The 10,896-nt window shown below is 36.8% G+C and overlaps 2 protein-coding genes across 4 annotated transcripts in view; both read right to left on the bottom strand.

The window, feature by feature from the left end:
• Nucleotides 1-432: 432 nt before the first annotated feature.
• Nucleotides 433-8,336, bottom strand: Vcpkmt (valosin containing protein lysine methyltransferase). 3 transcript variants are annotated; one of them, XM_015490974.2, is made up of 6 exons: nt 8,071-8,336; nt 7,865-7,975; nt 7,626-7,698; nt 6,202-6,321; nt 4,643-4,747; nt 433-1,525 (listed from the first exon to the last, which is right to left on the bottom strand). In XM_015490974.2, exons 1-6 carry the CDS (start codon nt 8,334-8,336, stop codon nt 1,511-1,513), a joined length of 690 nt encoding a protein of 229 aa, XP_015346460.1. In that variant the 3' UTR covers nt 433-1,510. The 3 variants fall into 3 exon arrangements, with proteins under 3 accessions (XP_015346460.1, XP_048654576.1, XP_048654575.1); XM_048798619.1 differs by lacking the exon at nt 4,643-4,747; XM_048798618.1 differs by lacking the exon at nt 7,626-7,698 and having other exon boundaries at nt 7,876-7,975.
• Nucleotides 8,337-9,093: 757 nt separating this feature from the next.
• The window catches only part of Sos2 (SOS Ras/Rho guanine nucleotide exchange factor 2), an 80,627-nt gene continuing 78,824 nt past the window's right edge, over nt 9,094-10,896 (bottom strand). Inside the window, exon 23 of the mRNA XM_048798617.1 lies at nt 9,094-10,815. Within this exon, the coding sequence (XP_048654574.1) occupies nt 10,321-10,815 (495 nt within the window). The 3' untranslated portion in view covers nt 9,094-10,320. The remainder of the gene's footprint in view (nt 10,816-10,896) is intronic.

Below are 10,896 nucleotides of genomic sequence, written 5' to 3'. Positions count from 1 at the left end.
TTAAAAACCACAGTGAAGAAAGGAGGGCATAAAAATTGGAAGATGAAAAGGGATGTGAGAAATCTAGCTAGACTACTACAGTCAATGTCAAGTTTATTTTCATAATTCCATAATGTTTTGGAACATGCCAGAAAGTTGTCATTTGTCCTAAGACCTCACTAATAATAGATAGTGCTATCTGTAACTACCAAAAGCATCACACATTTAGGTTACACGAACTGCCTGGGGGAAAAAAGTGCTCAATGAAATGCTGGGGCTATATGAACAAAGCAAACTTTAAAGACTAAAGTAAGCCTGAAAGGAGAGAACTATTTCCTTTGCTTTGATCCTCAAAGTCTCTAAACAGGGCTGTTTTTGCTCTTTCTGGAAGGCAGTCACCTGCTTTAGATGTTTATTTTCTTTAAAGCTATTTCTGAAACATTCACAAAGTCACAGGGTCTCAAAATCAATGTTTATTTTAACACATAAAATGTGCCATCTAGCACCAATGCTGGTAAATACCAGAATTCCATCTGGTCACCACTCTGGAACCAGTGTAATGGAAGTCCTTGACATGTCAGTCCATGTGTGCTGAAGATTATCATAACACGAAATAGAAATGACACAGCATAAAAATAATTTGATAGATATGTATAGAACTACATTTGTAGTTACTCAATAATCTTTTACTGTTTCATGTAAACAAGTTAACTTAATACCAGTGTTTTTAAACCAGATTTTCCTGGAAGACAATCACAAAGAAAACTGCATGAGCTATACCAGTGCATAACCCTGGAACTGGGCTTTCCATTCTCACTCCATTCCCAAATGAAATATTTTGTAAAGGTACCTTTTGTTTCCCTAATCTCTTATTTTTTCTTCTTTGTAACTAATTATAATATTGTTCACTATTTAGAGTACTTACACATTTATTTGAAAAGAATAAAACTTTGGTAAATGTAAGTATACAAGACAATAGTTTTTTTTTTTTTTTAAGTAAAAGGACAATTAAGCATTAAAGATACCATATGAAGTAGAAGACAAAACTATTGCCTAATTATGTAAAAGTGAAATATTTAAAATTTACTTATTCCCAAGACAAACTAAGGTTTACTGGTTTGAATTTAGAACATTATTTGATAGTGATATACTTCTAAAAATTGCATCAGTTTACCTCTAGTTTCCTGAAAATGTGTCAAATCAACCATGTTGCTTCACTATTTACTTTTGGCAGATTTTAGCCTAATCCCAATAACAATTTTTATTTGAGTAACTGATCTCAATATTTCTTTTAAGCAGAATTTAATGCTGAGGCTAAGTAAACCTAAGATGGATTTCAGGCCCACTGGAAGGCAGGCAGTCATTTTTCATATTGCAGGCAGACCACGGTGGTTGTCATCCATATATCAGACCTCTAAGGACATGCTGGAAAAATCTGTAAACACAATCTTCCCATGCTGTATTCACATGCTTCATTCACATCTTTAGCTTACCCAGGTTGTTAGAGGTTTGGGTAAGAGGACTAAACGTTTCATGACGGCAATTTCTATAAGAAAAAAAAAAAAAAAAGGAAACTTAAAAAGTTCACCAACTATTTATGGAGTACTTAATACTAGGCAATATGCCCAGCAGTGGCTAAATGAAAGTCAAATGAATAACCAAGTATAATGTTTAGAAAGTTTTAAGCTGACACATGTTAAAGCTGCAAGCAACCAAGGAAAAAAAAACGATATACTAGGCATTATCAAAATTCAAAACCTTTTTGCTATAAAATACATAATACCAAAACAAGAAAGACAACCTGCAGAATAGGAGAAAGTATTTTGCAAATTGTACATCTGATGTTCAGTATCCAAAATGTAAAGAACTCTTAGACTTAACAATGAAAAGACAAATAACTCAATTTGAAAATGGGTCAATGATATCTTGTCAAGTGAGACAAGATATTCAACATCTTTAATCTTTAGTTATTAGGGAAATGAAAATAAAAACCATAAGATCTGCCGGGGGCAGTGGCGCATGCCTGTAATCCCAGCAGCTCAGGAGACAGATAGGAGAACTGCAAGTTCAAAGCCAGCCTCAGCAACAGCGAGGTGGTAAGCAACTCAATGAGACAGTGTCTCCAAATAAAATGCAAAATAGGGCTGTGGATGAGGCTCAGTGGCTGAGTGCCCCTGAGTTCAATCTCAAGCACGCCCCCCCCCCACAAACAAACAAACAAAGATCCTATTTCACACCTCCTAAGATGGCTTAGGAATACAGTTTGTCAATTCCTTAAAAAGTTAAACACAGAGTTCACATATAACCAAGCAATACCACTCCAGGCATATACCTAAGAGATCTGAAAAGATGCTCACACAAAAAAAACTTCTACATAAATGTTCACAGCAACACCACTCATTACAGCTAAAGACTGAAAAAGTAAAATGCCACCAAATGATGAATGGATGGACAAGATGTACACATTCATACAAATAAATATCCTTCAGACATAAGAGTAAAAGCATGCCACAATATGGATGAACCTTGAAAACACTGTGCTGAGTAAAGAAGCTAGATGTAAGAGACCATATAATGTGAATAATTCATGACATGAGCACAATAGGCAGATACATAGAAATAGAGGTTAGTGACTGCCAGGGATTAGAGCCTGGGGGGGAAATGAGTGACTGCTAATGGTATGGGGTTTCTTTTGAGAAAGATGAAAACTTTGTTCTGTGAATATATTTACACTGAATTGTATACCTCAAAAAGGTGAATTTCATGATATGGGAATTATTATCAATTAAAAAAAAAAATGAAGCAAGGCGTGGTGGCACACTCCTGTAATCCAAGCAGCTTAGGAGGCTGGGACAACAGAAGGATTGTGAGTTCAATGCCAGCCTCAGCAACAGCGAGGTGCTAAGCAACTCAGTGAGACCCTGTCTCTAAATAAAATACAAAATAGGGCTGGGGATGTGGCTCAGTGGTTGAGTGCCCCTGAGTTCAATCCCTGGTACCAAAAAAAATAAAAAATAAAAAAAATTTTATATTTAGGAACCCAAAATCTTTATGCCTCAAAACATTTCTACTTGTAAAACTGTATAACGCTTTCGTTAAAACTGAATCCCTTAGCTGGCTGTGATGATGCACGCCTTTAATTCCAGTGACTTGGAAGGCTGAGACAGAAGGATCACAAGTTTGCAGTCAGCCTGAGCAACTTGATGAGACCATATCTCAAAAAAAAAAAAAAAAAAAAAAGACTAGTAGCTCAGCACATCTGTCTGGGTTCAATCCCCAGTACCAAAACCAAAAACTGGATGCTGTAAGTCATAAAACATTTTAAAATTTTTGTCACATTTATAAAAGGTGCTGGGGTTACAAAATAAATGAGATACAGTTGTACAAGTTAAAAACTGTAAGTGTCACAGATGCAACTTGCATAAAATGTGATTGCTATATCATGTAAAGGAAGCACCAAACAAGGGGAACAAAAATGAATTCTAGGGCTGGGGTTGCAGCTCAGGGGTAGAGCGCTCGCCTCGCATGTGTAAGGCCCTGGGTTCGATCCTTAGCATCACATAAAAATAAATAAATCAAATAAAGGTATTATGTACAACTAAAAAAAAAATGAATTCTATTTAATTAGGTGCATTTTTCTTTATAAACAGATCTGTCTGATTTTTTTTTTTTTTTTAAAGAGAGAGTGAGAGAGAGTGAGAGAGAGAGAGAGAGAATTTTTAAATATTTATTTTTTAGTTCTCGGTGGACACAACATCTTTGTTTGTATGTGGTGCTGAGGATCAAACCCGGGCCACACGCATGCCAGGCGATCGCGCTACCGCTTGAGCCACATCCCCAGCCCCAGAACTGTCTGATTTTATTTTACTTTGTTAAAAATAATTTGAATGACTGGAGAAAGTTCACAAAAGTATGAACTGGCATTTTAAAATCTGAGTTAAGAGAAACTACAATATAAAGAACTAAGTCACTTGTCTGGGATAATGCCCAATGCTATAGTCTGAATTAGGGTCTCCAAAAGGCCCATATATTAAAGGAGGAAGTGAAATCTTTGAGATGAAAGCCCATATATTAAAGGCCCATATATTAAAGGAGGAGATGAAACCTTGTGGGGGAGGTCTTCTGGTCATCGGGGATGTGTTTTCCATAGGACTCTGCCCTTTCCTCTTTCTTTCCTTTTCCTTCCCAGCTATGAGGTGATTGGGCTTTCTCTGTCATGACATACTGCCTTGTCATAAGGCAATGGAGCTAAAGGATTACAGACTAGAAAAGTGAGCCAAAATAAACTTTTCCTCTTTTTAAGTTGTTACCTCAGGCATTGTTACATTAACTGCTTACTAACACATTCCACTACAAAGCTATATAAAAAAAAAGCCTGCTGGGCTGGAGGTTTAGTTGAGTGGTAGAGTGCTTCCTTCCACATGCAAGACCCTGAGTTCAATCCCCAGCACAGCATGAAACAAAACAAAAAGCCTGCCTTACTTAGAACAAGAACCAAAGGCAAGACAGATAAGTGATCTTAATCCTGAGTCAATGCCTGAGTTCAATGAAGAGTCAGCTGTTTTACCACATCAAAATCAAGGCCTTGACCACACACAAGCCCAGAAACAGTGACCAGATGATGAAATATCCTCAGAAGATGAAGAACTGGGAATGTACTTACTGATTTTTTCTTTCTGATGTATATAATATGAATATCTTCACTTCGATACTCTTCATCATGTTTTTCCAAAGGAATTTTTTCAAAATCAAAGTCTAGCTGAAGCAGCTATAAATTTAACAGATATACTTTAAACTCAATAATATGAACAGACCTGTGGTAAAGAAGGTACAATGGTGGCTATCTTTGTAGGAATACTGACTAGGAAGGGGCACTGTGGAAACCTTCTGAGGTCTTAGAAATGTATATTTTTATGCTGGGTAGTAATTATGTGGCTGAGTGCTTGATATATATGCATTTAACTATGTTTTACCTCAATAAAAATTATTTTAACTATATAAAAAATTAATTAAGAGTCCCAAAAGCTCAGTAACATTCTTCATATTGAGGAAAAACATGAAGGCTGGGGCTGTAGCTCAGTGGCAGAGCACATGCCTAGCATGTGTGAGGCACTGGGTTCAATCCTTAGCACTGATAAAAAAAAATAAATAAAAATACATCTACATCTATTACTAAAAAAAAAAAGAAGAAATTAAAAAAAATTATCATATATTATCTGAGGCAGTCATATTCTTGCTTTCTCATTAAACCAAAGCAGTCCTTCAGCAGACAAAAGTTGCAGAGCTATACAGATGTACAAAAAGATTTACTTGTAATGGGATGAATTTTTGCCCATAAAAAGGGCCTGGGTCACCACTGGGGGAAGAAGAGTAAAAGATACATAAGATGTTATGTATTGGGTGCAGTGGGGCATGCCTGTAATCCCAGCGGCTCAGGAGACCAAGACAGGAGGATCTCAAGTTCAAAACCAGCCTCAACAATGGCGACAAGTTAAGCAGCTCAATGAGACCCTATCTCTAAATAAAATACATAACAGGGCTGGGGATGTGGCTCAGTGGTTGAGTGACCCTGAGTTCAATCCCCTGTACCAAAAATAGCTATGTACTACATTTGCAACTTCCTGTGAATCTTTCTATTAAATAAGTCCCTAAAAACAGGTATATAGGTCAGAGGTTTCATAAAAATGTAGAGAAAAACAGAGAAGTACAAATTTATCACCTCCTCATTTCTATCATGAATTCTCTCTTTTTAAAAATATTTATTCTTAAGTTTTAGGTGCACACAATATCTTTATTTTACATTTATATGGTGCTGAGGATCGAGCCCAGTGCCTCCTGCATGCTAGGTGAGCACTCTACCACTGAGCCACAACCCCAGCCCCTCTATCATGAATTCTCTAAAAGCAATATATGTATCACTGATATGTTCCCCAAAGCCAACAATTAAGAAATATTAAGAACTTTCTCAGAAAAGACAGTGTCACCATTATTATTTTACACGGTTCTGTAGATACAGTATCAACTAATTAGATAAAAAATAAAGGATGAGAATAGAAAATGGGGGTGGGCTTTGTGGAATAGCGGATTTTAAAGAGTCCCCTACTGGCTGGGTTCATACAAACAGATTGTCCAAACCTCCAAAATTGCCATAAAATATTAGAATAGTCACATACAGCCTCCCTGAAGGGTACTCACTACAAAGATAGATCTTATAGTCCTTACCTCAAAATATTTTTTCTCAATTTCTGGATTTTTCCCCATTGTACGTTGTTCATAGCAACATATGATACAAGTTTCAGATCCACTGAGATCTTTCAGTGTTTTCAGCAATGGTTCCAAAGACTATAAAAGAAAAACGTATTTCATGACTTCAAAAATTTTCTATTAAGAGGAGGTTAGGGAAGTAAAAGGATTAATTCCCCTATTATTCATTTTTGAATCAATACAACAAAGTACATGTAGTTAACATTGTTATGTTTGGTAAACTCCTCTTAATAATTAATTATTGGCCTGGGTGGTGGCTCAGTGGTAGAGCACTTGCTTAGTATGTATGAGGCACTGGGTTCGATTCTCAGCACCGCATCAAAATAAATGAATAAAATAAAGGTCCATCAACATGTAAAAAAAATTTTTAAAAATTAATTATTATACTACAGTTTTCAGAAAAAGAATTCAAGTGACTGTGTTTTGAAGTTCCCATGGAAATAAATGAATAGTGTTGATTTCACTCTTAAAAGTAACTTCATTTACTCTAATTTAATGTAGGATTTAAACAATCAACAATTTTTCCTACAAAAGTAAATCTGAACTTAACTTGAACATGGGTTGGCTCAATGCTCATTATTTTAAATATAAATGACACCCACAATGCTATCATAAACCAATATTTAAAGAAAAATATTGCAGTGGCACATGCCTGTAATCCCAGCAGTTTGGGAGATTGAGACAAAAGGATCCTGGGTTCAAAGCCAGCCTCAGCAATAGCAAGGCGCTAAGCAATTCAATGAGACCCTGTCTCTAAATAAAATACAAAATAGGGCTGGGAATATGGCTTAGTTGGTCATGTGCCCCTGAGTTCAATCCCTAGTTCCAAAAAACAAAAAGAAAAAAGAAAAATATTTGGTCTAGTAAATCTTGCCACAAAACCATGAATTTTTTAAAAATGCAACTTAATTCTCCTGGTTAACATGTTCATTGGCAACAACTAAGGGCAGGGGTGGGAGGCTAAGGGGTGATTTTAGGGCTGGGGATGTAGCTCAGTAGTAGAGCACTCACATGTGTAAGGCCCTGGATTTGATCTCCAGCCCCCTAATGTCTGCCACCCCCAAGAAAGTTTTTTTTTTTTTTTTTTTTTAAAAAAAAAAAAGGTTATCATAGCTTTTCATAACAGATCCAAGTGGTAAAATTCTTTAAAACTTTGAAGAAGCCTCTAATAAAATGCATATAACACTCTTCTAAACATGATTTGCAGGTATATATGAATGTATATACAGTCTCTTGTGACTTTTGTTTTATTTTTGCTACAACCATCTATCAACCATAGACAAATATCCTGAATTCAGAGATGTTAAAATGTGAAGAAATGTAGTTTCAGAATACAAAAACCAGTTAATCGATTAGAGAGATTTCACTCACTGAACATTTACCTCCTCGTAGTATATGCAGTCAGCCATCAGTATGTAGTCTGGTGGAGAAGGAAAGTCTTCTATTTCTTCCCCCCTTCAAAATGTCAAACAAGTATTTTAAACTGTTAATAATTTAAAATACTCTTGCTTTATAAGCAAGAGCCAATAAGTTCATTTTGTATTATCACGGCTTTAATGAGATGCAATTTAAAACAAACTATGAATTGTTATCTTAAAACAAGCTGAAAGGCCATACAAACCATTTCAGTACCTTGGCTTGAACAGAACCAGTGACAAGATGTTTGTTCATATTAATATTCATCTTCAGCAAGTCTTGCAATTCCTCAAGATCGGTGACCATAACATCTGCCCTATAAAATAACGTTGATTGAGGGGTAGGCACAGGGTGGGTAGCTGGCAATATGAGTTTCAAAGCAAAGCGGTGCCCCCTCCCTTCAATTCTTACCCGAGGGTAGCAGCCATGAGCCCCACCGCCCCGGTGCCTGAGCCCAGTTCCAGCACCGATCGCCGGCTCAACACATGGGCCCCGTCTCCGGAAAACCCCGGCGTTTCCAAGTATTTAGAGAGCACAATGGCAGCATCCCAAACAACGCAACCCACACCACCGGAGTCATACTGCTGCAGTCGTAGGGCTGTCCCGTCCCGCTTCTCTAGAACTCTCACAAAGCTCCGCAGCGGATCCTCCACCACCGACTCCACAGCAGCCGCCATCTCTGCCGGCTAAAGGGTGCAGCTCGCTTAGTGACGACTCATCTGTGCGCCGCTCACAGGCCAAGCCTTGAGAGGGGCCCGGGCCTCCTAGTGGCTGACTTGGCACTTCGCGCGTGCGCAAGTCAACAAAGCCCAGAAGGCTGCAGCACCTTGGGCGTAACCCAGCACTAACCGCCCTCATCCCTTCCTTCTCTGTAAAAATGGGAGTTCATAACCCACTTGAATCTAATGTATGAAATATGATATGTCAAGAGCTTTGTTATGTTTTGAACAACCAATAAAAAAAAAAAAAAAAAAAAAATTTAAAAAAAGTAAAAAAAAAAAAAACGCGCCTGGCTTAAGGAACAGCTAGTTTAAGTCACTTTCCCAGATAAAACTAATATAATCCGCTCTGTGAAAAAACAAAGCAAACACTGGAGCATTTTTACGTGGTTAGAGATTGACTCATACTGTAGTTACCTTAAATCCAGGCAGCTTCCCAGAGCCTACCAAAGGTGTCTATTATCTTTCTCAGGAAGTTTCCAAGTGTGCTCCTAGTTTTTCCGTATGAATGCATAAAAAGGATTGCTGGAAACTTGCAGCTTGCATTTACCAGTTAAAAAAAATTTTTTTACCCCTCTAAAATTTACATCATTTAAATTATTTGGGATTATGTAGTTTTAAGTTACATGAAATAACTCAATGTGTGTATACATATATCTACAGTACTCTAATATCCCCTTGTTCTTTACAATGAAAACACATTTTTTAAAAAGTCTTTTAAAAATTAAGACTGAGGTGATTTATTAATCTTGTTAAGAACTCTGATACAAAGCACAGTAAAAGGCCACAGACCAGTAAATAAAGAACGTGGCTTTTGGCTACTTTACAACCACTGCTACAGTCTATCACATAACATACTTTTCATCACTTTGAGCGAAGGTATCCAAATGGCAAATAAAAGTTTTACTCGCTTCTCTGATTAAAAAGTTTAATAAAGCATTAAGTATTTGCTGGTTTAAATATTACCAATCTAAAAAAATACTTTAAAAAAATTTCAGTTAACACAAGATTTATAGAGAAAGTCACTAGGTTTTGAAGGCAAGGCAGTTGGTTCCTATGCCATAAGAACTTTTCCTCTGAACCTATGAATTAGTAAAGTAGCAGATTGTATTATAGACCTCAAGTCATTTAAATTTATATAGGTTATTAACATTATCTTTAAATATACAATATAAACAAAACTGTACATACATGGCATATTAACTTTGTTTTCCAAAACAATAGGCAACTTATTAGCTAAAGACGCCATACTCTGCAAAAACAAAAGGCACATCTGAATGAGATACATGCCCTTTTTTTCCTCTATAATTGGGTTATGTATTCTTTGTTTACATTTTGACAAAATAATATACACAGTGCATTCTATTATTTTCATTCCACATTTTGTTTTTGTCTTCAGCAGCAAATACTGGCATTTAAGACATGGCATTAAAGAATTTAAGAACAGTGGGTGTTATTCACAATTCTCCTAGATGTAAAAACTACAAGTAAAAACCTTCCAGAAGATGGTCAAAGAGATTTAAAAATCAGTAACACCATACACCTCTATATTTGTGTAAATTCATTACCTTAAAAAAGGCCTCTATTACTCAAATTTGAAAAATTCCACAAAAGCACTATCCCCTTTCAGTGCAATCAAAGTCACTTTAAACCATATTTTAGCAGAGTCTACAGTGCAAATATAAATTCATTATACTGGCCTTTTGGCAGCACTGAGGATCCAAGACAAGGCAATGCAACTGATCACCTGAGGATATTGGTAAAGGACTTTTGTATTTTATCTTTCCAATTCTTAAAAGCTTATTTGATCAGTAGCATTTCTGTAAGAGCATTATTTGTAAAAACAAAAAACAAAAAACTAAAATACTATGCCTTTTTGAATAAATTAAAAAAAAAACTTTACAAATACTATTCCAGTGTCAATGACTACATATGGCTAAGGTCATTGAGGAGTTTCTGCATTTTCTACCATAGACAGTCTATACAATGGGGGATGTGAAAACTCTCGCTTGTAAGTCTTTGGTGGAAGTTTTGGTAGGTGAGGGCTTGAATTCTGCCTTGGTGGAACAGGGGGAGCTTGAGGATGAGCAAGACTGTTGTGATAGCATCGACGTGGTACCCTTGGAGAGGGCGTGCTAGGAGGAGTGCTTGGTGAATTTGGACATGTACTAATGTCTCTGAGCCAGTCTGGATCTCTGTGAAGATGTCCCAGTGGAGGTGGCTGAAGATTAAAAGGACAGTTTATAAAGTGTTCTGGAGGTCGAAGGGGAACTGGTGGAGGGGTATCAGGAAGAGGATCTCTTGGTGGAGGTGGAGGTGGACTATGCAGAAGTCCATCAAATGCACTGGTAGGAACAGGAACTCTAGGTTTTATCTTTGGCGGAGGAGGCTGTCTTGGTGGAATAGCAGGAGGGTCGTCATCAGATTTCACAGTTCCCTTTAAAACAAAAAGTTATATAACTATACTTCTTTTCTCCTGAAAAACTTACAAGGCAATTTTAAAAGTCTGAAAAATTCT

The sequence above is a fragment of the Marmota marmota genome, unplaced genomic scaffold (genome assembly GCF_001458135.2).
Source record: "Marmota marmota marmota unplaced genomic scaffold, marMar, whole genome shotgun sequence".
NCBI lineage: Eukaryota > Metazoa > Chordata > Mammalia > Rodentia > Sciuridae > Marmota > Marmota marmota.
This window is presented reverse-complemented; position numbering and strand designations above follow the sequence as displayed.